Here is a 27,727-nt window from a genome sequence, read left to right as displayed (position 1 = left end):
CTTGCTCACAGACGGGCTTGTACGGTGTCCAGTGACAGGAGAGTCCTTGTATGGTAGCTCCTGGTTCTCGAAGTTGGTGAAAACATGGGAAGGTGAAGTGATGTTGATGCGATGACAGATTTTTAAAAAGACATAGGATTATTAAAGGCTGAAAGCAGCTCTCTGTGGCTGTCGTGTGGGTTGAATTTTATTTGATCACAAATGAATGATTCTGATACAAAATATAAATTACCTGAGTTTAGTATTTATTTTAGAAAAATATGTAAAGCCATAGCCCCAGAAAATTCTTGGTTTAAAATCTGATTTGAATTTTGGTAAATGATTGCTATTTAATGGTATCAATCTGGTGTGACTCATATGTCTCCTAAAATCTGACAAGCATATAATAAACGATCAATTAGTAAATAATCACTTCATTGTCAGACTTCTCTTTTATTGGGTATATATTTGGATAAAAAATAAAGCAATATAATGTTGATATTATGACATTATGGCTGTTAAAAGTAGTTCTGTAAACTGAAACTTTTGCAACTTTTAAATAGGAACCTGCTGTTTTATTAAAACTGTTAAGAGACTATTGCTTTGTAGAACAATTTTTTGGGAAAAGTTATTTTTGGATATCAGGAAAAGAGAAACATGATTAACATTTGTATATCATAGTCTAGGCTTGGAGAGAATTATAGGTTATTAAACAAGAACTTGAAAAAAGTAAAGATTTTTGAGAAGAGGAGGAATAAAGGAAGACGCAAAACTAGGAAAGAAGGAGGAGATACTGCTTTATTTAAATTTTAAATCGTTTTAAAAAATATTGTCTTAAGAGGAGAAGTGCTAGAATTTTAGTGATGGTCTTCTCCTTGTTGTTTTTAAAGTATTCTACATTAAGAATTATCTGGGGAGAAGTGGTATTTTTGGGTCACTTATACATAGATACAGAAATAATTGGTAATACCAAATTAAAAGTTGAATTGAATGTGCAGAAACGGTCCAGATCTGCATGTGACAGTCTGTTCACACTGTGATAAGCTTCTAACTAGCTTTTTTAATTGAAAAGTAGTGCATGCGCCTTCCTAATAACAGTATTTCAGGCAACACAGAAGAGCCCTTATTCCCTCCTCTTTACAGGCAGCACCTTCAGCAGATTCACAGTTCAGTGTGCTGACTACAACGTGTGTTTCTTGTTTGAATAGCACTGTTCTTAAAAATTTGTTCCATTCATTACTGTACCGTTCTTTTTGCTGTTTTTATGTTAAGTTTGTATTAAAATGCTTTTGAAGATAATTACATGTTCTTTTCGTAGAGAGAGAGAGATTATTTATAACTGAGTCATACAGTTGTGTCTCACTGTACACACTGGAGCACGTGTTCATTCTTATTATGAACAACTGGTACTGGGTGGCAGTGCTAGGCTGGCTGGTAAAAGGGAAGGTGGGTTAGTCTGCAGTGCTGTAGGGTAACTCTGCAGAGAACAGTTAGCGTGGCCACTTCGCCAGGAGCGCTACCAGTGAGCTTTCTTAATAGGAGGCAAATGTCATGCCAGAGGTAAAGATCCTTTCCAGGTTTGGAGTTAAAAACAAAACTCACATGGAAGTTTAAAATAATTATTGGAGAAAAGTGTTTTATGATTGTGTCAGATATTAAAGTCTCAGATCTCCTTGTGCTGTGGGCAACATGTAAGGAATGACAATTCTAAAACCATGCTGGTCGTCGGCTTTTTAAGAACATTTGGCCATACAGACTGGGCACTGGGAATAGTGTGCTTAAAACCGACCAAGATCAAGAGAAGCTAACATCAGGATTAAAAAAAATAAATAAAAGATTTGAGGATTATTTTGCACCTGATGTTTAGGTGAGCAATTGCATTTAATTCCATCTCATAGCTGGAAAAAAGGCTTCTCTCAAACTTACATCCTTCTGTTTCCTCTTAATATAAGTAACTGATATCTGCAAGTATTTATGGAGTGTCCACATTTTGTAATTGAATGAAAGATAGGAAAGAGATCTTGGTCTAGGTCTCATTTCCTTTTGTAATATTTATTAATCTTTGACATTAATCAACTCTCACTTGCTAAAGGACCTGGACGACCCCCTCGCTGTTTTGTAACTGGCAGGCTTGGTCAGATGCAGGACTCTTCACTCACTTGAAATGAGCTTTTCCACATTTCCAAGACTAGCGAAGTCCATGAACACCACTCTTTGCTTCCGCCCCCAGCACCCCTCCTCTGTGTTGGGCCTCTGAGGGGCCTCCGCTGCTCCTTACCTGAGGGCTGCGTGCATTTGCTCTGCGCAGGTGGCTGTGTCAGCGAGACCCAGGACAGGTGGCCTGACCGTTTTATTACGGTTCAGTGACTCTGTCTCACATCCCACCTAAGGTAAAAGTAAAATCATGACGCCGTTAGTGAGCAGATAAAGTATTAAGACATTCTGTTATTTTCTTCATGGAAAGTGTTTAGTGATTATACACATATTTTGTTTGTTAGATTTGGGTGTCTGACAGATAAACAGTTTATTACCATTTTAATGTCAGATTGCGACTCCTTAAAAAATGTAACTAGATTGTCATAATTTGTGCATCTTTGTTCAACGTAGTATTCAATATAAGTATTTAATAAATACTTTTCATTACTGAACAATTTATATACCAAAAAATTGCCTTTTCATTGATAAAATAGGACATTGAAAGTTAAGGGAATTAACCTGGAAAAGAAGTGGAATATTTTTTATGAAGTACAAAAACTTTATCGCCTTACTCTCAGGTGCTTTATTTCATGTGCTTGAGCCTCCTTGTTTTATGCCCCAACTCTTACTGTGGAAAATTCCAAAGGTGCACAGAAATAGAATACCCAGCTTCACCAGCTGTAAGTTTTATTTCCTCTCTGCTCTTCCACCCCCAGATTGTTGTGAAGCACATCCCAGACATCAGATAATTTCACCCACCAACGTTTCAGTTTGTTTCTCTGAAGGATAATCAAGCCCCCATTTTTAGACAACACATGGAAAGACCTAGTGTTTAGCTGTTGTGTTGTCTTCTGGGTGAGAGCCCGGTACTAACAGCCTCACACCAGCTAGGTGCCTCGCGAGAAGATGAAGTCGTTCTAGAAGCTACGGACACACCGGTGGCTCCGGGTCAGGAGGCCCCGCGCTGATGCTGTTGCAGAGTCCGGCAGCTCCTTCCTTTTGGCCCCAATTCTCCCTGCCCTCCACAAGGGGGCAGACAGAGGAAGAGGAAAGTGAGATTTAAAGGAACCTGGTTTGAGTTTCACTTTTATTCAGCAGTTAAGTGGAGTCATAGAACATTTCTGGAGTGATTCTTCAGAAACAAGCAGTGGCTTCTTTTCTGAAAGAACTCTTGGTGCCACTTTTGCTCTTCAGACACAAAATAATATTAGATATTTTAAAAGGGGGTTAAACAAAAATCTTTTTTAAAAACTTCCATAGCGTTGCCTTTAATTTTCTGTTAATGATTTGGGCTTTAATGGACATGTAGAATTTGAACTTATATCTAATTTTTGCAAACCATAGTTTGGATAACTTGTTGAAATTTCTCATTGGGTGATGAGAATGGTCTAGCTCAGGGGTCCCCAACCTTTTTGGCACCGGGGACCGGCTTTGTGGAAGACGGTTTTTCCACGGGTGGGCCCGGGGGCGTGTTTCAGGCGGTGATGCGAGCAACGGAGGGAGGGGGGTGGTGCTGGTGGTGATGGGGGACGGCAGATGAAGCTCCACGTGCTCGCCCGCCGCTCACCTCCCGCCGTGCGGCCCGGTTCCTAACAGGCCGCGGGGCTGATGCCGGTCCTCGGCTGGGGGTTTGGGGACCCCTGGTCTAGCTGATGTATTTCTGTTGGGCATTTGATGAGCGTGGAAGGGGCGTAACGCCGTCTGTGCCCAGACAGCTTTCTCCTTTCCTGAAACCTCAGTCACCATGTCCGTGTCCTTGAATGAGTTATGTTCACAAACACCTGCAGGTGTATTTTATGGTTACTCTGTGTGGTAAAGACGGTGTTCTGTTTGAAGCAGCTTGACAGTGAACACCTGAACATCATAAGCGTTGCTTTTTAGCCTGGGATAGAGTTTTATGTAAAGTGATAATTGTCTTTGTGTGGAGTCGGATACTCTGATGTTTGGAAGTTCTTCTTCTTTGGTAGGATGTGTATTTGCTCTTCCTGTTCTCTTTTTTGTTTCCCAGTAAATGTATTTCTTTTGGGAAGATGCTATTTTTCCAAGCAGACTGTATGAGACTCACATTTTGTGTAAGTGGTTTTAGCTGCTGTAAGATATTGAGGGACATGATGGGATCAACATGTAGAAATTGGTTCTTTTCTTGCATGTGATTTGGCATCTGTTTTGCGTTAGTGTTTCTCCTCCTGTTGCCACCACTCAGATCACCTGCGCTCAGACTTTATGTACCCCTGCAGCATGACATATAATTATGATGAAACTGTTATCTACATTCCTCTAGCATTCTTTTTTCAGCACTTAATGCCTTTTATTCCTTAGCTTCAGGCGTGAATTATGTAGCATATGTGAAGAGGCTTAAACTGTTTCCATTACATTCTTTCTGGATGGCTCTGTTATATTTAGGATATACTTACATTTTAGACAAAGTCGGAATGTTATTGTGGTTGACCTTGACCCCAGCTAACTGGGCAGACATTATATAGCCATGTTTGAGTCTTCGCAAAATGTGCTCCTGAAGCCCACGGAGTCCTGGCGGGAGGCCCTTCTGGACAGCAGGGTCATGGAGCTTTTCTTTACCGTAAGTCCTGCTCTCCCTCGCCACAGGGAAGCCACAGAAAAGTGCTGCGGGAAGAATGCGTGCTTTTGTATTTTTTTAAAGTAAATCAAGACAGATTGCTTTTCTCCTCCATAGCCTTCTCTCCTGATCAGTATATTTGCTTAAACAAAGATTATATAGAAATGTTTCTGCTGATTTATTAAAATGTTATATAATTATGAAGGGTTTAACGTCGTAGAGCTCAAGCTTTTTGGTCTCAGGACCTCTTTACAATCTTAAAAATCATCGAGGACCCCGAAGGGCTTTTGTTTATGTGGGTTATAGCTATTAGTGTTTACCACGTTAAAAATTCAAACTGAGAACTTTAAAAAATAATTTATTAATTCACTTAGAAATAGCAATACCAAACCACCGCATATTAACATAAATAACATTTCAGTGAACAAATAGCTCTGTCTTTTAAAACAAGCAGACAAGAAGTTTCGTGAGAAGAGTGGCACTGTTGACAGTTTTTCAGACCTCTCCAATGTCTGGCGTCACAGAAGACAGCCAGGCCCTCTCCTCTGCTGCTGCGTCCTCCCCGTTGCAGTGTTACAGTCACGTAGAACGTGGGTGTGTGACGGTAGGAATGGAAAAGGCAAACACTGCCTTAGTGGTATTATGAGAGTAGTTTTGACCTTACAGACAACCTGACAGGGTCTCAGGAACCTTTGGGGATCCCTGGGCCACACTTTGAGAAGTGCTGTTTTAGAGCAGTACACTTTTTGTGTACTGATTAGCAGCCATGGGTTAAGTTAGTGCTACTGAATAACAGTTTATTTCAGCTGTAACTTTCAGTAGTCCTGTTTATTGTTTACTAAATATCAAGAAGTTAGAAGTGTGCTCCCATGTTTGCCCAAGAGGGCCCCCCCAATGTAATAGTCAAAAGCTGGGGAAAATATGGAAAATACGTGTGTGTGTGTGTGTGTGTGTGTGTGTAGTATGTGTGTGTGTTTTGGATACAGGTTTGCAGATGTAGGGCAAGCATACAAGTTAGTTAGGTATAATGACTGGGGCAAAAGTCCAAATAAAGACCAATTAAAAAGAAAAAAGAAAGCTATTTTGCTAAATCCCAACCATTAATTATAGTTTACCTTTTCATGTGTTTTAAAGGTACTATTCACTAGCCTTACAAATTTCACCCCGAGGTGTACCTAAAAATATTTTTCTATAGAAATGTTCAGACTGAGTATTACCTTGCATTTTCTTCTTTAAATCGGAGAAATGATGGCTAAAAATGTTATCAGTATCAAAGATAATTGTAACTACATTTTAACATTCTGTTGCCTGGCTCTGGCAGAAATTGTTTTGATGCGTATCCAAGTTCAGTTCTCTGTGTTGTTCATTTGACTGAAATTGGATCCCGTTCCAGCAGTTTTTGAAAAGGTGAAAAACTTGCTGGCAGTACTGGCAACAGCTCCCCTGTCGGAACAGCTGTCTGGACGCAGTAGACAGCTGCTCCTGTCAGCTGTGAGCCCCACATGCAAATAACTTCTGCATCTGAAAGTTAACCCCTTTCACCTTGTTATTTTAACAGTTTTGTGTTTGTGGCCTGTTACTTTCATGTACGCACTTTATGAACAATTTTAATTTTGTTATTTGTTAGAAAAATGTCAGTGACTAATCCTTTTATTTCAGTTTTTTTTTTTTTAAGTTTATTTTCAATTATGTGAATTCATTGCCTATTTGAAGCAGTTTTCCACTGCATGTCACTTTTTCTCTAGATTTGAATCGCTGCACTTACGTGTACTATGTCGTGGCCTCGAGACCCAGATGTGACCCGTCTGGGTTCAGGAGACCTTAGATGGCCTTCTGCCCCCTGCAAGTTGACAAACTTCTCCAGTTTTCTTTTTTCCATTAGGTGTTGGAGAAACCACTCTCCTTAGTCTTTCCTTTTTGACATATTCTTCCTGATCTCATTTATGGTCTCTTCTTACTCTGCTCGTTGGATAAATACTGGTGTTCCTATCTCAGTTCTCAGCTTTGCTGACTGTGTACATGTTCCTTGGGCTTCTTTTTCCACTCGTAGCTCACCGAGCGCCACTTCTGCACCAAGGACTCCTCGTCTGTATTCAGCACGGGCTGCTCCTGTGTCCCAGAGCCTCGTAATCCCCGTGCTGGGCCCTGTAACTTGGATGCCCGAAGACGTCTCGGGTTCAGTGTGTTCCCGTAGACTCAGCGTCTTACTAACGTACTTTTCTTTGTTCCTGGTCCGTATTTCTTGTCTTGCTCCTCCAGTCACCTCCCTGGGTCTTCCGCTAGACATTGCTTTTCTTTATCCCTCTGCTTTTCCCTATTCAGGTGGTGAATTCAGGTTTTAATTTGTGTAACATAGTTCAGATATGGTAGAATTCGTTTGTCATGGAAGAAGAGCAAGAATCTACCATGTTATATAAGAATCAACCATTGATTTATCATGTGTTTCATGTGGTTCATATTTTAGGAAACATAAGTATGCCCAGTAAAGTCAGGCTCTGAGGACAGTTTCTTATTTTTATTTTATTTAATTACATAATCCATGTTGGCTATTTCTTTTGCTTCCTCATGTCTGGACCAGGATCGAGCGACCATTTGGCTGTGTGGGTGGAGAAGCAGCCCTCTCTGGTCCCAGGTTGCGTTGTCTCTGTCATGTTTAAATGTTGATAAGGTTAAAAAAACATGGTGACAGAAATGTAGTTACAGTTTTCAGATAAGGAACTTCAGAATAAGTTGTGTTCAGAAGTGCTTGAATAGAATGGATATATGGATTTGTGATTGTACCTTAAATTTACTATATATAAAACTTAGAATGTATTTTGAAAAACCCTTGTCTTGTTCTAGACCAGGGATTGGCCGGGTAGAATATTAGGCTTTGCAGGTCATTAGTTCTCTGAGGCAGCTTCAGCTCTGCCCTCCCAGTACAAGCAGTTACAGCAAAACTTCACTGACGGCTGTTAAAACGTGAATTTTGTATAATTTTCACATGTCTTGAAATATTATTCTTTGGTTTTGTTTTTCCCAACCACATAAAAAGGTAAAAACCATTCTTATCTCACAGGCCACACAAAAGCAGGCAGGAGGCCAGGTCTGGCCTGTGGGCTGTGGTTTGACAACCCCTTTTCTAAACCCCTTTTAGCATGTCAGTAGATGAATTAACTTTGTAACTTAACAGCGAGTTTTTAATATTTTAAATTTCTTAGAACCTTAAGAAGTTCAGGAATTAAAGATTAATGGAATCAACCAGTGAATTAAGGGTTTATGAGTGTTCACTGTGTCCCCGCACTGTACCAGTGAATAGTTGGGAAACATCCTAACTTCAAGTAATTTATAAATGATTTGCAGAGTCAGAGTGAAATTACCTGACACAGAGAATAAATGTTTAAATTGTGTGACACTCAGAAAGCACAGAGATTTGTGTAGGGAAAGAGGGGCTGGAAAAGTCAAATCCTTGTGGAAAGTAGAAAGTGGCCACAGTAAATGTGGTGGATTAAGATAAACAATTACCTGTGATTTTTCTGCTAAAAATATTTTCCCTGGCTGTTTTAATTATGTAAGTCTGAGAATATTAATGACACTGTAAAATTAGGGAGCAGTATTTTGGGAGTGTTTCCTTCATCGGAACACTGTATGCCAGGTGTTTCACCTCAGTATTGCAGCATTGAAATAAATTCTACATGAGGTTTAAGGTGAATTTAAATATAATTTAAGTAAAATTTAAACATTTAAAAAATTTATTAATATCAGTGATATAGGATAAAATGAGATTCAAATAAATTGTAGGCAGTATCAGAGTTGATGAAAGACCATGTTAATACATTGTTTGAATGAGTGAATTTCTAGGGATTGAGGGGCACGTTGGTTTTGCGAGTGTGTAACTGTCTGCTTCCAGCGAAGCAGCATCTATATGCTCTTGCCCGAACTTTGCTAACTTTAGCAAGAAGCTGCAGTGAGGCATAGTTAGCATAATACAGATGACTGTCGTTGCTGCTGTTTTTAGAAGAAGCAGTATGTCTGACTGGCCGGCATCTGTTTCTCTCTTTGTCATAACACGCCGGAGACAGTTCAGTTTTCAAAATGTAGGTAGCTCTCCACTGACAATTAATTGGTATGTTTAAAATCATGGCCTATAACATAAAATGGACTGCGGGACAATTTCCAAATTTACTTTAACTCGGGAATTAGTTTTCTAGAAATGCTCAGCTACAGTGACTTTTCCTCTCACTTCGTTTGGCACGATAGACGCGTGACCCTCACAAAAGAAGAATTTATGTTTATGGATTAGCGATTCTTTCTGACAGGTCCATCGGAAAATCAGAGAAGATTCCGACATGGCCCAGGACTCCCTGCAGTGCCTCGCCCAGCTAGCTTCTCTGCACGGGCCCGTCTTCCCCGACGAGGGGTCCCAAGTGGATTACCTCGCACACTTCATTGAGGGCTTACTGAATACCATCAATGGGTAGGTATCCTGGCCCTTAGAGCCAAAAAGGAGCTTCAGTTCTTCTTCATGATTCACAGTGGAGGAAAAAAGAAACTAGCGATTCCCCCGCTTTTACATTTTAGAGTAGAGCTATACGTGTCAGTTGAAATGAGTACACAGAGACGTGCCTTTGAAAATGAATGGGTGCATGTTTGGAAACGAGGTACCTCTGCTCCGCTTAACGCTGACGCTCATGCCTTGGGTTGTAGAATTGAGATAGAAGATTCTGAAGCCGTGGGGATCTCCAGCATCGTCAGCAACCTGATAACCGTGTTCCCTCGCAACGTCCTCACCGCCATTCCACGCGAGCTCTTCTCGTCCTTTGTGAGCTGCCTGACGCACCTCACGTGCTCTTTCGGGCGCAGTGCTGCACTGGAGGAGGTGGTGAGTGGCTCTGACCGAACCGCGCGGTCTCGCAGGGGGACCTGCTCTGCCTCTGAAGCGTCTCTCATGGCCACTGATTGATTTAAAGGAGTGCGTGTTTGTTTATATGTGCAAATCATTTGGCCATCTGTGCTCGGGAACATGACTTCTTAAAAATTTGTGTAAAATCACTTTAGTAGACTAAATTTTATTTGTCTCAAGATTTTATTTTATTTTATTTTATTTTTTTAATTTTGGCTGCGTTGGGTCTTCGTTGCTGCGCACGGGCTTTCTCTAGTTGCGGCAAGCGGGGGCTGCTCTTTGTTGCGGTGCGCGGGCTTCCCATTGCGGTGGCTTCTCTTGTTGCGGAGCACAGGCTGTAGGCGTGCGGGCTCAGTAGTTGTGGCTTGAGGGCTCTAGAGCGCAGGCTCAGTAGTTGTGGCGCACGGGCTTAGTTGCTCTGCAGCATGTGGGATCTTCCTGGACCAGGGCTCGAACCCGAGTCCCCTGCATTGGCAGGCGGATCCTTAACCACTGTGCCACCAGGGAAGTCCCTGGTCTCAAGATTTTAAGTTGAGATAATTTAGTACCTGAAAGTAGGAAATGGAATGAAATGTTTTTATTAAAAACTATGTTGAAAGCCATTTTAATAATAAACTCTTTAAGTTCAAGGGGTGCTAGGAACTTTATGGTATGGTTGTGATTGTGTATAATTTTAAGTGTTTTTTGAGAATTTAAAAATCTTGGGCTTATCTGGAAATTATGTAAATATAATTTGGTTCAAATAATTGTAACCCTGCTTATTTTGATTAATTTTTTTTTTTGGTGCTATGGTTTTAATAATATATCTTGGTAAATTTTAATTTGCATTAAAATTAAGACCAATTACTGTAGTAAAGATGTTTTTTGGTACAGATTTTTAAATGCTTATCTTCCACATGTTATATTTAATTTGGAAAACTCGTACTAAACTCCTTGACAACACAGCTGTGTTTGTTAACAGTTACTGGGAATAACTATGTTAATCTTGGGAAGTAATTGATTTTTTCCCTACCAAGTAGTTATTAAATTGTTGAAACTAATTTTTCTTTTTTAATGAAATGTAGATCCTTTTCAAAGATAGTAAGGGTAAAAAGAATATTTGTAGACCTCTGATAGAATTTCACGTTAAGTCCTAATGGTTGTTTTGTTGGGGGTTTGGCAACACGTGTGGGAGTGATTTGTGCCCCTTCAGAGGTGTCAGAGCACGAAGAACTAGGGAATGACTGTGTTCACAACAGTGGGTGCCCCAGTGGTTTGACGGGAAAGGAACCAGGCCAGGAAGTTATTTATGTGTTGGAAAGTGTAGGTCATGGAGGAATAGAAGTTTACGGGCCTCATATGTGAGGTCTGAATTTCTAGGGAGAAAAATTATGTACTAAGCATGGAAATAGAGGGAAATTTTAAGTATTTAAGCTGTACTCAAACTCTTTTCAAGTGATCACAAATTCTGAATCACTTGGGTTTCACGTAACATCCCCCTTTCCCCCCACCCCCTCCCCCTTGGTTAAACAGCACGTTGATCACATGTTTAGAAACACAGCTGCCTTTTATTATAGTTTGTTTGTGGGTTAAGGGTCCTTCTAGAGGAATTGCTGGAAGATTTGTAACATTCTTGGCTTGCAGATTTGAGGTTTAGAATTTATTTATTTTGCCTAGGGGACTAACAACTTGGAAAACAGTTTTTCTGCCGAGGTTTGACCTAGAAGTATTGGGACACAGGGAGCCTGGATGCGCTTTCAGAGAGTAGATGTTTAACTGTGCTTCACAGGGAGACATGCACTGTACCTAACGGGCTTCATTCAGGAAAAGAGCTGTTTCTTTTCCTTTCTTTTAATCGGTCGATTTCTTTTACTCTGTCCATGGCGTTTAAAAAATGGTGTTAGAAACAATTGGTTACCCATTGAAAAAGGCAGAGGGAATAGATTTGTCTGATGCTTTTGCATGACTCATAGCAGCCAGATTGGCGAGGGTTGGTGAAGTTGAGGGCTAACGGGGGTCCCTGCACGATGAGTTACCAGAAGACTAAGCGAATCCTAAATGTATCTCAGCCACGTGGGGTTTTCATTTTGTCTGTGTGACCTGGGGGCGGGGCCTGGGGAGTGGGCCGCGGGCTGCGAGGTGCACGGACAGACCCAGCCCAGACCCAGCCCGGCTGCGGTGGAGCTTCTGGGACGCAGGCCAGGGCACCTCGTGCACGGTACATAGCTGTTGACCTGAGATGGCAAAAGGTATAAAGAAATGAGCTTATACGTAAAAATCAAAAAGTTGAGGCATATTAAAAAAAACTGCTTTGGGGAGTCAGCGTGGTGAGAAAGATGGTGAACTTTTGAGGGAGACACTGCGGCGTGAGCCGGAAATAGTCCTCAGCTGCAGGGCCTTGGGCAGGTTGCTTCACCTTCTGTGAGCATGTTTCCTTGGGGTGTAGTTAGGATACTGGTCTCTTCTGATGTTTTGTGGGGTGGATTAACAATGTGAAAGTGCCCCTACGGTGTGCACAATAAAATGTGGAATTATAATGATACAAATGAACCTTTATAATGGGCTTTACTAACAGCCTGTATTATGTGTACTGTCCTATGAGTAAGACCAGTTCTTGAGTTTTGTTGTTTCATGCAAATCAGTAATTTTATTTATTTGTTTATTTTAAAAAATGTTGTTTTTTGTGATTTGCTCTCAAATTATATCTCGTTTTTAAAATACAGATTTATTTATTTATTTATTTTTGGCTGTGTTGGGTCTTTGTTGCTGTGCGTGGGCTTCTCATTGCAGTGGCTTCTCTTGTGGCGGAGCATGGGCTTCAGTAGTTGCAGCACGCAGGCTCAGTAGTTGTGGCACATGGGCTTGGTTGCTCCGTGGCATGTGGGATCTTCCCGGACCAGGGCTCGAACCTGTGTCCCCTGCATTGGCAGGCAGATTCTTAACCACTGTGCCATCAGGAAAGCCCCAAATCAATAATTTTAATATTAGGTTTTTAAAAACAATTTTAATCTTGTGAAATGTTTTGTTTGTCTTTAATATTGAAAGAGTTTCTTTTCCCAATAGGAAAACAGATTCAGCAATACACTTTTTTTTTTTCAGTTGTGCTCAGGAAGGAAGGTTTTATTTTTATTTTTTAATTTTTAAAATGTATTTATTTATTAACATCTTTATTCAAGTATAATTGCTTTACAATGGTGTGTTAACTTCTGCTTTATAACAAAGTGAATCAGCTATACATATACATACATCCCCATATCTCCTCCCTCTTGCGTCTCCCTCCCACCCTCCCTATCCCACCCCTCTAGGTGGTCACAAAGCACCGAGCTGATCTCCCTGTGCTATGCGGCTGCTTCCCACTAGCTATCTATTTTACATTTGGTAGTGTATATATGTCCATGCCACTCTCTCACTTCATCCCAGCTTTCCCTTCCCCCTCCCCATGTCCTCAAGTCCAACCTCTACGTCTGCGTCTTTATTCCTGTCCTGCGCCTAGGTTCATCAGAACCATTTTTTTTTAAAGATTCCATATATATGCGTTAGCATACGGTATTTGTTTTTCTCTTTCTGACTTACTTCACTCTGTATGACAGACTCTGGGTCCATCCACCTCACTACAAATAACTCAATTTCGTTTCTTTTTATGGCTGAGTAATATTCCATTGTATGTATGTGCCACATCTTCTTTATCCATTCATCTGTCAATGGACACTTAGGTTGCTTCCATGTCCTGGCTATTGTAAATAGTGCTGCAATGAACATTATGGTACCCAGCAATACACTTTTGTTTTACTGTGGTATTTTTTCAGAACTATATTTATTTAGGAATACATATAGATTGTCTCTTGTTTTAGGAACTCATGTCTTAGATGGTGATTATGTTGCTGTAGCAAGAAGAAAAACAAAGCAACTTCATGGGAAGAAAAATTCTTGATACTAACATGTATTCTTGAACTATGTCCTTGTTTGGTGGCTGTAGCGTGTGTATGAAGAGAGGCTGTTATTTATGACTGTCCTCAACTTGCAGTGAACTAAAAGTCTCTGCTCAGAAAGAGCAACTCCAGTCTTCAGCCACTTTATTCTGTTGGCTGTTAAAATTTCTTGGTGTTACTTGAGGCTTCCTGAAGCCAAGAATTTTTTCATTGCACCCGAGAAATCAAATTTTTGTCTATTGCTAGACTGGAGAGGTGAGATGGATTATAAGATGAAATTATTGCCTTAAAAATTAAAATCCTAACAAAATAATTGTTCATATTATTATGTCAACTATTTTATAAAATGTTTATAATACTAGTATATGCATCTGAATTGATTCAGTGAAATTTGAAGAGAATATGGCTTGAACTCTCGACTCTCATTTGTTTCTTGGTTTCTTTTGTCGGTTAAGTTCAGCCCCCAGTAGGTTCATCAGCCAGAAGCCACATAACATGTTAACTGAACAGAGCAAGCATCACGGTCCTTAAACTTTGAAGTGTGTGTGTGTGTGTGTGTGTACGTGCGCATGGGGGCTGTGGGTTGGATATGTAAGGGAGGTGGGAGGTGATGGTAGTAAACTTTACAAAGGAAGAACTTCACATTTAATTTTAGTACATTTGTTCCCTAACCTCAAGACTAGCAGGACAAGGTAGAAGAAAACGAATCTTGATAAAGTTGTTGGGAAGTCCATTATAGAATGTAATGCAGTAAAATAATTTTGCAGTTCCTTAGGTGAGTGAGTGCATTTAAAGTTTAGCATTCTTTTTTTTTTTTTTCCCACGTTCTTTTATTTATTTATTTATTTATTTATTTATTTATTTATTTATGACTGTGTTGAGTCTTCGTTTCTGTGCGAGGGCTTTCTCTAGTTGCGGCAAGTGGGGACCACTCTTCATCGCGGTGCGCGGGCCTCTCACCATCGCGGCCTCTCTTGTCGCGGAGCACAGGCTCCAGACGCGCAGGCTCAGTAGTGTGGCTCACGGGCCCAGTTGCTCCGTGGCATGTGGGATCTTCCCAGACCAGGGCTCGAACCCGTGTCCCCTGCATTGGCAGGCAGATTCTCAACCACTGCGCCACCAGGGAAGCCCTAAAGTTTAGCATTCTTAACTCAAAATCTAGTTTCTCCAGCTCGATGGATAATTTCTCTGTGGAGAGGAGGTGTGGTGAAAGAAATGCATTAAAGCCAAGTTACAAATGGAGAGGTGGGAAGCAGGAATTTGGGGGTATTTCAGGGATAAGAGGGAATAAGTTACTGTCTGGAATGGTGATGTCAGTACAACACAAATGTGTGGTCGACCCTGCACTGTAACTCCCGGGGGAAGGGATGGTTTGAGAAGCCGTGCCAACTTCCCTACCCAGCATTCTGCTGGCCGGGGAGGAATGAATGGATGATAGTCCAGAGGGCGAGACAGCTGTCCAGCTGCGCTGTGTGCACTCATTTCCTCTGCTTGTTGATCAGAGAAGAATTAAATGAGATGCATGAGTAGCCTCGCACATTTAAAGTGTGCTGCTTTTTAATCCTAACCGTGGCTTTACCTCTTTTCGGGATATTTGAAAGAAAATTGGTTACTATTACAACTTAAATACAGATTCTTATTAAAAGAAATCCTTAAAATAATTTCCATGTTTCATTTAATCCTGGTTGGATCGTAATTTTGCCGTGCAGTGTTTCCTAACTTGTATGTGAGTCAGCCCTGGTTTTTCAATCTGCTTCCGGTCCTAGCACAGAACCAGTGTTTGTTTTACAGAATTCTTGCGCTTGAGATAGAATGTAGTGGATTTAGATTAAAGCTTATTTATTGTTATAACTGTGGTTCCATATAGTAACCTTTGTATTGCTTACAAGACTAGCATTAGAGACATAACCAGATCTAATGGGCCAGGGTTTTGAAAATGGACGCTAGAATGAGGTGGAAGAAGAGATGGCCCTCCTACCTCAGGGAAGGCAGGTGAGGCCCAGCAGTGCCGGCCCCTTGGGAGTACTGCTGGGTCAGTTCAGTTACGTGAATATTTACCCATCACCTACCATGTGCCAGGGACTGTGTTTGATGAATATAGGTTCTTTAGCATTAAGAATTTGGAAATACATATATGTTTCCAAAAGGAAAAAGTTATGTTAATCTAGGAGTGTAACATGTAAAAACTCTCTGAAAATTACACCTCGGACTCTTGGTGTTTTTGTGGGGAGTCGATTTTTTTTTAAGTGATCTATTTATAGGATTCTTCTAACAGCTGCCGTGCTTGTCCACTAAATCAGTTTCTCTTGGGGGATTGCAGAAGCCAGGAATACTGTCAGCTGCATAGGTAGTCTGGAGTCAAATTAATTCTGTGCTGGAAGGACCGGCTAGGGGAAAAAAATGAGAGAATGAATTGATTTCTTTTGCATTTGACATTCGAAGACTTCTAAGTTCTTTTTCAAATGGAGAGCTCACGAGGCTCTGTCTGTGACATCTCCGCGGTTTTTCTCTGTGTCGCCGTCGTTGCTTTATGTGATGCTACACTAGGAAAGAGTACTGATAGCGGATGAGTAGCAGCATAAACTATTTCAATTCAGACTTTAATCTTTTATACGCCCTTCTTACTGTTTTACACCGTGCAGTGCATGTATCATTTGACCTGTCATTGGACTTGGGGGTTATGGCAATGCCTGCAAATTTTAAACTTACTGTGAAATATTCTGTTCACGTAAAGTAAAAGCTTTATATATATATAAACATTTGTAAAGAATAATTAAATGAACAACTGTGTGCCAGCCGTGCAGATTAAGAAACAGTATATTGATAGGACCTTTTCCCCCTTCATTTACTTGGAGTTTCCCCCTCTGTTGTTATAAGCACGGTTTATGTTGTGCAGACTTATTTCTGCTAGTTGATTTTGTATCATGTTTGCAAATGAGCGCTGCCAGGGAACCCCTGGCTGGTGCTGTTGGCTCCTTTCCCACCCTCTGCGACCTCTGACTGACTGTTCAGTTTGCTTTCGTTCCCAAGTCCTTATGAGAGCAGTAGAGCAGCCCCAGGCTCTAAATAGGGAACACAGAGTTAAACAGGGTTATTCCTCAGAAATGAAACATTCCATGTGAGAGCTAATGGCCCACACCCACCTTACTGCAGTTTTTATGTCTATCAATCATAATGCTTTTCTTTTTTGTTAATAAATAAATTAATTAATTATTATTATGTTTTGGCTGTGTTGAGTCCTCGTTGCTGCACGCGGGCTTTCTCTAGTTGCGGCGAGCGGGGGCTACTCTTTGTTGCGGTGCGCGGGCTTCTCATTGCGGTGGCTTCTCTTGTTGCGGAGTACGGGCTCTAGGCGCACGGGCTTCAGTAGTTGTGGCTCGTGGGCTCAGTAGTTGTGGCTTGCGGGCTCTAGAGCGCAGGCTCCGTAGTTGTGGCACACGGACATAGTTGCTCCACAGCATGTGGGATCTTCCCGGACCAGGGCTCGAACCTGTGTCCCCTGCATTGGCAGGCGGACTCTTAACCACTGCACCACCAGGGAAGTCCCTATGAATCATAATGCTTTTCTTAACTGACTCATGTAACTTATGTTTACATATGAAGATAGCACTCGTGGTCAAAGAAAGAGCTTTCCAATTTCATGGAAATGATTTGGAGTTGTCATGTTGGTTATTTGCTGTTTGTAGAAAAAAAGCTAACAGCAGCATAACAGATATTAGCACTACTCTAGCACAGGATTTATCATGTATACTTTTACAGTATCTAACGTTAGGGACACATGCACACACTTAATTTTTTTAGAGCAGTTTTAGATTCACAGCAAAATGGAGTGAAAATACAGAGTTGCCGCCCCTGCCCCAGTACACCCAGCCCCCCACCATCAGCATCCCTACCAGGGAGTGCATGTGTTACAGCGGATGAACCTGCACCGACGCCGTCATCATCCCGAGCCCATGGTCTACATCAGAGTTCACTCTTGGTGTTGTATACTCTGTGGGTTTGGACAGATGTTCAGGGATGTGTAGCCACCGTTACAGCCTCATGCAGGCTAGTGTCACTGCCCTGAAAATCCCCCGAGCTCTGCTCTTCACGCCCCCACCCAGCCCCTGGCAACCACGGATCCTTTTATTGTCTCCATAGTTTGGCCTTTTCCAAAATGTCGTATAGTTGGAATCGTACAGTAATGTTAGATTTTAATCTGAAGTTCACATCATTGTTAAAAGGCGGAGCAGATCCACCTACTGAAAGTTGTCTTTCCCAAGCTTCATTTGCCAGCATGTCCAGAGACAAAATGAACTGCTGCTTCTATATGTCCAAACAGTCACCAGACACAAAAGCAGATTTCTTTCTGCGGCTGAAGAGCTGCAGGTTCATCCCCAGTACACTCGCAGGTTAATTATGGGCGTTGACGTGTCAGTGCTGATAGCATGTTGCTTACCTTCTCCACCCTCTGTTCCCAAATGGGAGAAAGTGGAGTCAAGTAGCCTCCTAAGCTCTGCGCCCCTCTCCAAAGCCCTCCTGGCAGCAGGCCCGAGACACCCCAGGCACGAGCAGAGTGTCTGGCTTGGGCCCTCGTCATCTTGGGGCACGTGCTCCGGCTTGGCGGCTGGGTCTTGGCCAGAGGGGCTGTGGAGCAGGGCCAAGGTATTAGGAAAAACCACTCAGCTGGGTTTCAGTTCTCTGTGATTAGACTGAAAGATTTAGCTGCCAATTGTCATCAGCCAAATTTCTCACACTTTGCCTGATGAGTTACTTGTATTGGTTTCCAAGTGGAACAGAGGCCCTGTACAAATTTGCAGTTCTTATATTAAATCACCATCCAGTGAGTAGGGGCTCTGATGGTCTGCTGTGATCTTCTGTTTTGTCTAATATCAGGGCCGTATGGGAGGAATTATGGAATGCTCTTCCAATAGTAAAAGGCTTATAAGGCTTTTCCATTTTATTTGTACTTTCCTGTATCTGAATGATTAAACCATGATAAGCATGCATTGTATATGTGCTAAGGAACAACAGAGAGAGTTCTTAGAAATGCCCTGCTGCTTCCTTCTGAGCGGTGGGGTCAGAGGATGCTGTTCCTCTTAAGATATGTTACCAGTCTGTTTATTTTGGCAACATAAACTGTTAAGACTTAACAAATGATTTCTGCAAAGCACATGCTTTAAGTATGCAGAAACAGTCTTATTCATCTCCTGCTCCAGTACTTAGCTGGCATTAGGGATTTCTCCTGCAGGCACACACACCAGCTGCTGCTGCGACCAGATGGGCACTTACCTGGCCTTTTGTTTAAAATTTTTTTAACATCTTTATTGGAGTATAATTGCTTCACAATGGTGTGTTACCTTCTGCTTTATAACAAAGTGAATCAGCTATACATATACATACATCCCCATATCTCCTCCCTCTTGCGTCTCCCTCCCACCCTCCCTATCCCACCCCTCTAGGGGGTCACAAAGCACCGAGCTGATCTCCCTGTGCTGTGCGGCTGCTTCCCACTAGCTAGCTATTTTACATTTGGTAGTGTATATATGCCCATGCCACTCTCTCACTTTGTCCCAGCTTACCCTTCCCCCTCCCCGTGTCCTCAAGTCCAACCTCTGCATCTGCGTCTTTATTCCTGTCCTGCCCCTAGGTTCATCAGAACCATTTTTTTTTTAATACTCCATATATATATGCGTTAGCATACGGTATTTGTTTTCCTCTTCCTGACTTACTTCACTCTGTGTGACAGACTCTGGGTCCATCCACCTCACTACAAATAACTCAATTTCGTTTCTTTTTATGGCTGAGTAATATTCCATTGTATGTATGTGCCACATCTTCTTTATCCATTCATCTGTCGATGGACACTTAGGTTGCTTCCATATCGTGGCTATTGTAAATACTGCTGCAATGAACATTGTGATACATGTCTCTTTCTGAATTATGGTTTTCTCAGGGTATATACCCAGTAGTGAGATTGCTGGGTCATATGGTAGTTCTATTTTTAGTTTTTGAAGGAACCTCCATACTGTTCTCCATAGTGGCTGTATCAATTTACATTCCCACCAACAGTGCAAGAGGGTTCCCTTTTCTCCACACCCTCTCCAGCATTTATTGTTTGTAGATTTTTTGATGGTGGCCATTCTGACTGGTGTGAGGTGATACCTCATTGTAGTTTTGATTTGCATTTCTCTAATGATTAGTGATGTTGAGCATCCTTTCATGTGTTTGCTGGGAATATGTATATCTTCTTTGGAGAAATGTCTATTTAGGTCTTCTGCCCGTTTTTGGATTGGGTTGTTTGTTTTTTTGATATTGAGCTGCATGAGCTGCTTGTATGTTTTGGAGATTAATCCTTTGTCAGTTGCTTCATTTACGAATATTTTGTCCCTTCATCTTGTTTATGGTTTCCTTTGCTGTGCAAAAGCTTTTAAGTTTCATTAGGTCCCATTTGTTTATTTTTGTTTTTATTTCCATTTCTCTAGGAAGTGGGTCAAAAATGATCTTGCTGTGATTTATGTCATAGAGCGTTCTGCCTATGTTTTCCTCTAAGAGTTTTATAGTGTCTGGCCTAACATTTATTTTTTTTTAAGTAAATTGATTGATTGATTGATTGATTGGCTGAGTTGGGTCTTTATTGCTGTGCGCGGGCTTTCTCTAGTTGCGGCGAGTGGGGGCTGCTCTTCGTTGCGGTGCATGGGCTTCTCACTGTGGTGGCTTCTCTTGTTGAGGAGCACAGGCTCTAGGCGTGCGGGCTTCAGTAGTCGTAGCACGCGGGCTTCAGTAGTTGTGCCATGCGGGCTCTAGAGCACAGGCTCAGTAGTTGTGGTGCACGGGCTTAGTTGCTCTATTCCATGTGGGATCTTCCCGGACCAGGGCTTGAACCCATGTCCCCTGCATTGACAGGCGGATTCTTAACCACTGCACCACCAGGGAAGCCCTGGCCTTACATTTAGGTCTTCAATCCATTTTGAGTTTATTTTTGTGTATAGTGTTAGGGAGTGTTCTAATTTCATTCTTGTACCTGTAGCTGTCCAGTTTTCCCAGCACCACTTATTGAAGAGGCTGTCTTTCTCCATTGTATATTCTTGCCTTCTTTATCAAAGATAAGGTGACAATATGTGCGTGGGTTTATCTCTGGGCTTTCTATCCTGTTCCATTGATCTATATTTCTGTTTTTGTGCCAGTACCATATTGTCTTGATTACTGTAGCTTTGTAGTGTAGTCTGAAGTCAGGGAGCCTACTTCCTCCAGCTCCGTTTTTCTTTCTCAAGATTGCTTTGGCTGTTTGGGGTCTTTTGTGTTTCCATGCAAATTGTGAAGTTTTTCGTTCTAGTTCTGTGAAAAATGCCAGTGGTAGTTTGATAGGGATTGCATTGAATCTGTAGATTGCTTTGGGTAGTAGAGTCATTTTCACAATGTTGATTCTTCCAATCCAAGAACATGGTATATCTCTCCATCTCTTTGTATCATCTTTAATTTCTTTCATCAGTGTCTTATAGTTTTCTGCATACAGGTCTTTTGTCTCCTTAGGTAGGTTTATTCCTAAGTATTTTACTCTTTTTGTTGCAGTGGTAAATGGGAGTGTTTCCTTAATTTCTCTTTCAGATTTTTCATCATCAGTGTGTAGGAATACAAGAGATTTCCGTGCATTAATTTTGTATCCTGCTACTTTACCAAATTCATTGATTAGCTCTAGTAGTTTTCTGGTAGCTTCTTTAGGATTCTCTGTGTATAGTATCACGTCATCTGCAAACAGTGACAGTTTTACTTCTTTTCCGATTTGGGTTCCTTTTATTTCTTTTTCTTCTCTGATTGCTATGGCTAAAGCTTCCAAAACTATGTTGAATAATAGTGGTGAGAGTGGGCAACCTTGTCTTGTTCCTGATCTTAGAGGAAGTGGTTTTAGTTTTTCACCATTGAGACTGATGTTGGCTGTGGGTTTGTCATATATGGCCTTTATTATGTTGAGGTAGGTTCCCTCTATGCCTACTTTCTGGAGAGTTTTTATCAAAAATGGGTGTTGAATTTTGTCAAAAGCATTTTCTGCATCTGTTGAGATTATCATATTGTTTTTATCCTTCAGTTTGTTAATATGGTGTATCACATTAATTGATTTGTGTATATTGAAGAATCCTTGCTTTCCTGGGATAAACCCCACTTGATCATGGTGTATGATCCTTTTAATGTGCTGTTGGATTCTGTTAGCTAGTATTTTCTTGAGGATTTTTGCATCTATATTCATCAGTGATACTGGCCTGTAGTTTTCTTTCTTTGTGACATCTTTGTCTGGTTTTGGTATCAGGGTGATGGTGGACTCGTAGAATGAGTTTGGGAGTGTTCTTCCCTCTGCTATATTTTGGAAGAGTTTGAGAAGGATAGGTGTTAATAGAATTCGCCTGTGAAGCCATCTGGTCCTGGGCTTTTGTTTGAATTTCAGTGCTTGTGATTGGTCAGCTTATATTTTCTATTTCTTCCTGGTTCAGTCTCAGAAGGTTGTGCTTTTCTAAGAATTTGTCCATTTCTTCTAGGTTGTCCATTTTATTGGCATATAGTTGCTTGTCGCAATCTCCCATGTTCCTTTGTATTTCTGCAGTGTCAGTTGTTACTTCGCCTTTTTCATTTCTAATTCTGTTGATTTGAGTCTTCTCCCTTTTTTTCTTGATGAGTCTGGCTAATGGTTTATCAATTTTGTTTATCTTCTCAAAGAACCAGCTTTTAGTTTTATTGATCTTTGCTGTTGTTTCCTTCATTTCTTTTTCATTTATTTCTGATCTGATCGTTATGATTTCTTTCCTTCTGCTAACTTTGGGGTTTTTTTGTTCTTCTTTCTCTATTGTTTCTTGAGGTAGGATTGTATTGCTATAAACTTCCCTCTTAGAACTGCTTTTGCTGCATCCCATAGGTTTTGGGTCGTCGTGTTTTAATTGTCATTTGTTTCTTGGTATTGTTTGATTTTCTCTTTGATTTTTTTCAGTGATCTCTTGGTTATTTAGTAGCGTACTGTTTAGCCTCCACGTTTGTATTTTTTACAGTTTTTTTTCTGTAATTGATATCTAGTCTCATAGTGTTGTGGTCAGAAAAGATACTTGATATGCTTTCAACTTTCTTAAATTTACCAAGGCTTGATTTGTGACCCAAGATATGACCTATCCTAGAGAATGTTCCATGAGCACTTGAGAAGAAAGTGTATTCTGTTGTTTTTGGATGGAATGTCCTATAAATATCAGTTAAGTCCATCTTGTTTAATGTGTCATTTAAAGCTTGTGTTTCCTTATTTATTTTCATTTTGGATGATCTGTCCATTGGTGAAAGTGGGGTGTTAAAGTCCCCTACTATTATTGTGTTACTGTCGATTTCCCTTTGTATGGCTGTTAGCATTTGCCTTATGTATTGAGGTGCTCCTATGTTGGATGCCGAAATATTTACAATTATTATATCTTCTTCCTGGATTGATACCTTGATCATTATGTAATGTCCTTCTTTGTCTCTTGTATTAGTCTTTATTTTAAAGTCTGTTTTGTCCGATACGAGAATTGCTACTCCATCTTTCTTTTGATTTCCATTTGCATGGAATATCTTTTTCCATCCCCTCACTTTCAGTCTGTATGTGTCCCTAGGTCTGAAGTGGGTGTCTCGTAGACAGCATATATATGGGTCTTGTTTTTGTGTCTGTTCAGCCAGTCTGTGTCTTTTGGTTGGAGCATTTAATCCATTTAGGTCTGAAGTGGGTGTCTTGTAGACAGCATATATACGGGTCTTGTTTTTGTGTCTATTCAGCCAGTCTGTGTCTTTTGGTTGGAGCATTTAATCTATTTACATTTAAGGTAATTATCAATATGTATGTTCCTATTACCATTTTCTTAATTGTTTTGGGTTTGTTTTTGTAGATCTTTTCCTTCTCCTGTGTTTCCTGTCTAGAGAAGTTCCTTTAGTATTTGTTGTAAAGGTGGTTTGGTGGTACTGAATTCTCGTAACTTTTGCTTGTCTGTAAAGGTTTCAGTTTCTCTGTTGAATCTGAATGAGATCCTTGCTGGGTAGAGTAATCTTGGTTGTAGGTTTTTCCCTTACATCACTTTAAATATGTCCTGCCACTCCCTTCTGGCTTGCAGATTTTCTGCTGAAATATCAACTGTTAACCTTATGGGGATTCCCTTGTATGTTATTTGTTGCTTTTCCCTTGCTGCTTTTAATATTTTTTCTTTGTATTTAATTTTTGATAGTTTGATTAGTGTGTGTCTTGGCGTGTTTCTCCTTGGATTTATCCTTTATGGGACTCTCTTGCGCTTCCTGGACTTGATTGACTGTTTCCTTTCTCATGTTAGGGAAGTTTTCAACTATAATCTTTTCAGAAATTTTCTCAGATCCTTACTCTTTCTCTTCTTCTTCTGGGACCCCTGTAATTCGACTGTTGGTGCGTTTAATGTTGTCCCAGAGGTCTCTAAGACTGTCCTCAATTCTTTTCATTCTTTTTTCTTTATTCTGCTCTGCAGTAGTTATTTCCACTACTTTATCTTCCAGGTCACTTATCCATTCTTCTGCCTCAGTTATTCTGCTATTCATTCCTTCTAGAGAATTTTTAATTAATTTATTGTGTTGTTCATCATTGTTTATTTGCTCTTTAGTTCTTCTAGGTCCTTGTTAAACCTTTCTTTTATTTTCTCCATTCTATTTCCAAGATTTTGGATCATCTTTGGTATCATTACTCTGAATTCTTTTTCAAGTAGGCTGCCTATCTCCTCTTCATTTGTTTGGTCTGGTGGGTTTTACCTTTCTCCTTCATCTGCTGCATATTTCTCTGTCTTCTCATTTTGTTTAACTTACTGTGTTTTGGGGTCTCCTTTTCGCAGGCTGCAGGTTCATAGTTCCTGTTGTTTTTGGTGTCTGCCCCCAGTGGATGAGGTTGGTTCAGTGGGTTGCGTAGGCTTCCTGGTGGAGGGGACCGGTGCCTGTGTTCTGGTGGGTGGGGCTGGATCTTGTCTTTCTGGAGGGCAGGGCTGCGTCCAGTGGTGTGTTTTGGGGTGTCTGTGAACTTATTATGATCTTAGGCAGCCTCTCTCTTAATGGGTGGGGTTGCGTTCCTGTCTTGCTAGTTGTTTGGCATGGGGCGTCCACCACTGGAGCTTGCTGGCCGTTGGGTGGAGCTGGGTGTTAGAATTGAGACAGAGATCTCTGGGAGAGCTCTCGCCGATTGATATTATGTGGGACCGCGAGGTCCCTGGTGGACCAATGTCCTGAACTCGGCTCTCCCACCTCAGACGCTCAGGCCTGACATCAGGCCGGAGCACCAAGACCCTGTCAGCCACACGGCAACTCGTGCAGATGTCGCAGTGCCAACCTGGTTCCACCTGACACTGTGAGGAAGGAAGGAATGCCCAACCGCCCTCACCAGCAGAGCGGGAAAGGCGAGCACCTCCCCCATCCCCCGTCACACCCACTGTTCCTGCGCTCTACGGTCCGACGCCTCTACCTGGCCATTTTATATGCCTTTTCTTCTGTCCTCAGAACCAGCATCGATGACTTTATTATATCATATATGATGAAGATAAAAATAAAACAGATAATACAGTGACTGTGGGAGAGCCTGCAGCCCAACTCGAGAACCTTCCTGGTCCCGAGGTTGCTGTAACTGGAGTGCGCATCCCCTCCTGCTGCTAGCTGGCCCCCCCGCCAGCCCCGCAGGAGAGGTGGCTGCTGTTCTACATTTTATCGTTCCCTCGCCTTAAAGTCTCTGATCATTTATATGATAAGCTGTGTCGTTGTGTGAATATTATACCACACCTTGTTTTCCCATTCTGCCGTAAAGGAAATTTTGGGTTTCCCTTTTCTGCCGTTACAGTGTTAAAGTAAACATGCTTCCACGTGTTTCCTAGCACACTTTTGTGAGACTTTCCTAAGGTCTAAACCTCGGAATAGAAGTTTTGGATCATAGGCTATGTAACGTTCAGTTTTCAAAGATAGTTTCCCGGGACTTCCCTGGTGGTCCAGTGATAAGACTGCGCGCTCCCAATGCAGGGGGCCTGGGTTCAATCCCTGCTCAGGGAACTAGATCCCGCATGCTGCAACTAAGGGTCCGCATGCCACAACTAAAGGTCCCATGTGCTGCAACTAAGACGCGGTGCAGCCAAATAAATAAAATAAATGAATAATAATAATAATAAAAAGACAGTTTCCCATTGTTTGCTCAAGAGACTGGACTCCATGCTCACGGTGGTGTCTGCATTCCCGTTGACCCGCATCTTCACCAGCACAGCTTCTGCCAGACTCACGATATGCAATATGATCTTAATTTGCTTTCCCAGGTACTAATACATTGAGCATCTTTTCATAGATATCAATACATAATTCCCATGATTATTCTTATGAAATGCTTGTTTACTCTGTTGCTTGTTTTCCTATCAGATTGTCTTTTCCTTACTGATTTAAAGAAATTCTTTATATATTCTGCACACTAATTTCTTATTGGTTTATTTGTATTGCAGATCTCCTAGTTTTGTGGCTCCTCTTTTCACTTTATGGTATCTATTTTTTTTTTAAATTTGGAATACTTCTGGATTTACAGAAAAGTTGCAAAGCTAGTACGGTATTCCCATATACCTAGTTTCCCCTAATATTACCATCTTGTATAGCCATGGTACATTTATTAAAACTAAGAGATTAACATTGGTGCATTTTTAAAAATAAATTTCTTTCTTTCTTTATTCATCTATTTATTTTTGGCTGCGTTGGGTCTTTGTTGCTGTGTGCGGGCTTTCTCTAGTTGTGGCGAGCGGGGGCTACTCTATGTTGCAGTGCACGGGCTTCTCATTGCGGTGGCTTCTCTTGTTGTGGAGCATGGGCTCTAGGCGCGCGGGCTTCAGTAGTTGTGGCACACATGCTCAGTAGTTGTGGCTCGTGGGCTTTAGAGTGCAGGCTCAGTAGTTGTGGCACACAGGCTTAGTTGCTCCATGGCACGTGGGATCTTCCTGGACCAGGGCTCGAACCCGTGTCCCCTGCATTGGCAGGCGGATTCTTAACCACTGCGCCACCGGAGAAGTCCCAACATGGGTGCATTTTTATTAGCTAATATGTAGGCTTTATTTGGGTTTAACCATTTTTCCAACCGTGTTCTTTTTCTGTTCGAGTATCCAGTTATATCATACCATATTGCATTTAGACTTAATGGTATTTTTTTTCTTTTTAAATATTTATTTATTTTGGCTGCGCTGTGTCTTAGTTGCGGGATCTTTTAGTTGTGGCATGTGGACTCCTTAGTTGTGGCATGCATGTGGGAACTAGTTCCCCAACCAGGTATTGAACCTGGGCCCCCTGCATTAGGAGCGTGGGGTCTTACCCACTGGACCACCAGGGAAGTCCCTAGACTTGATGGTATCTTTTGATGAACAAATGTTCTTCATCTTAGTGTAGTTGTCATTGTCAAATGAACTTATTGACATTTCTTTTATAATTTGTTTTATTAGTTTCCTGTTTCAGACACCTACCCTTCTGGTGTTTTCTTCTAAATGCTTTAAAAGTTTTCCTTTCATGACATTACCATCTTAGAATTTACTTTCGAATATGGTATCAAGTAGGGATCCCATTTCACTTCTTCCCCATATGGATAACAGGTTTTTTCAGCAGCATACATACATATTCATTCATTCATTTATATTTGTTTCCTTTTCTTTTTTTTTGCTGCCAGTTTTATTAAGAAATGATTCACATACATCACCATATAAGTTTAAGATGTACAGCGTAATTTTGATTTACACATATATAGTTTGGTTCATATGTATTGTGAAATGATTATCACAATAGGTTTAATTAACATTCATTATCTCATAGACACAATGAAAAGAAAAGAATAAGATTTTTCCCTTGTGACGAGAACTGTTAAGATCTTCTCTCTGAACAGCTTTCCTGTACACCACACAGCAGTGTTAGCTGTAGTCACCATGTGTGCGTTACATCCCCAGAACTTAATTATCATATGACTGGAAGTTTGTAACTTTTGACCACATTCCTCCAATTTCCCTCCCCTGATACCCCACCTATGGTAACCCCAAATCTGATCTGTTAAGATTCCATACAGCATTTGTCTCTCTGTCTGATTCCTTCACTTAGCGTATTGCCCTCAAGGTCCATCCATGTTGTCACAAAACATGGTGGGATTTCCTCTTTTTTTTAAATGGCTGAATAATATTCCATTGTTACGTGTACCACAATTTC

General features: G+C 41.1%; 1 protein-coding gene across 4 annotated transcripts in view; it reads left to right on the top strand.

Moving 5' to 3' along the window:
- Nucleotides 1–27,727, top strand: part of XPO4 (exportin 4) — a 112,347-nt gene that overhangs the window by 51,770 nt on the left and 32,850 nt on the right. For 3 of the 4 annotated variants that reach the window (XM_036831073.1, XM_036831074.1, XM_036831076.1), the window contains 3 exons: nucleotides 4,641–4,753; nucleotides 9,049–9,206; nucleotides 9,437–9,611. In XM_036831073.1, the coding sequence (XP_036686968.1) occupies nucleotides 4,641–4,753; nucleotides 9,049–9,206; nucleotides 9,437–9,611 (446 nt within the window). The remainder of the gene's footprint in view (nucleotides 1–4,640; nucleotides 4,754–9,048; nucleotides 9,207–9,436; nucleotides 9,612–27,727) is intronic. The other variant, XM_036831075.1, reaches the window with a different exon arrangement.

The sequence above is a fragment of the Balaenoptera musculus genome, chromosome 18 (assembly GCF_009873245.2).
Source record: "Balaenoptera musculus isolate JJ_BM4_2016_0621 chromosome 18, mBalMus1.pri.v3, whole genome shotgun sequence".
Lineage (NCBI taxonomy): Eukaryota > Metazoa > Chordata > Mammalia > Artiodactyla > Balaenopteridae > Balaenoptera > Balaenoptera musculus.
The sequence above is the reverse complement of the archived record's forward strand: the minus strand, read 5'-3'. Positions and strand labels throughout refer to the sequence as shown.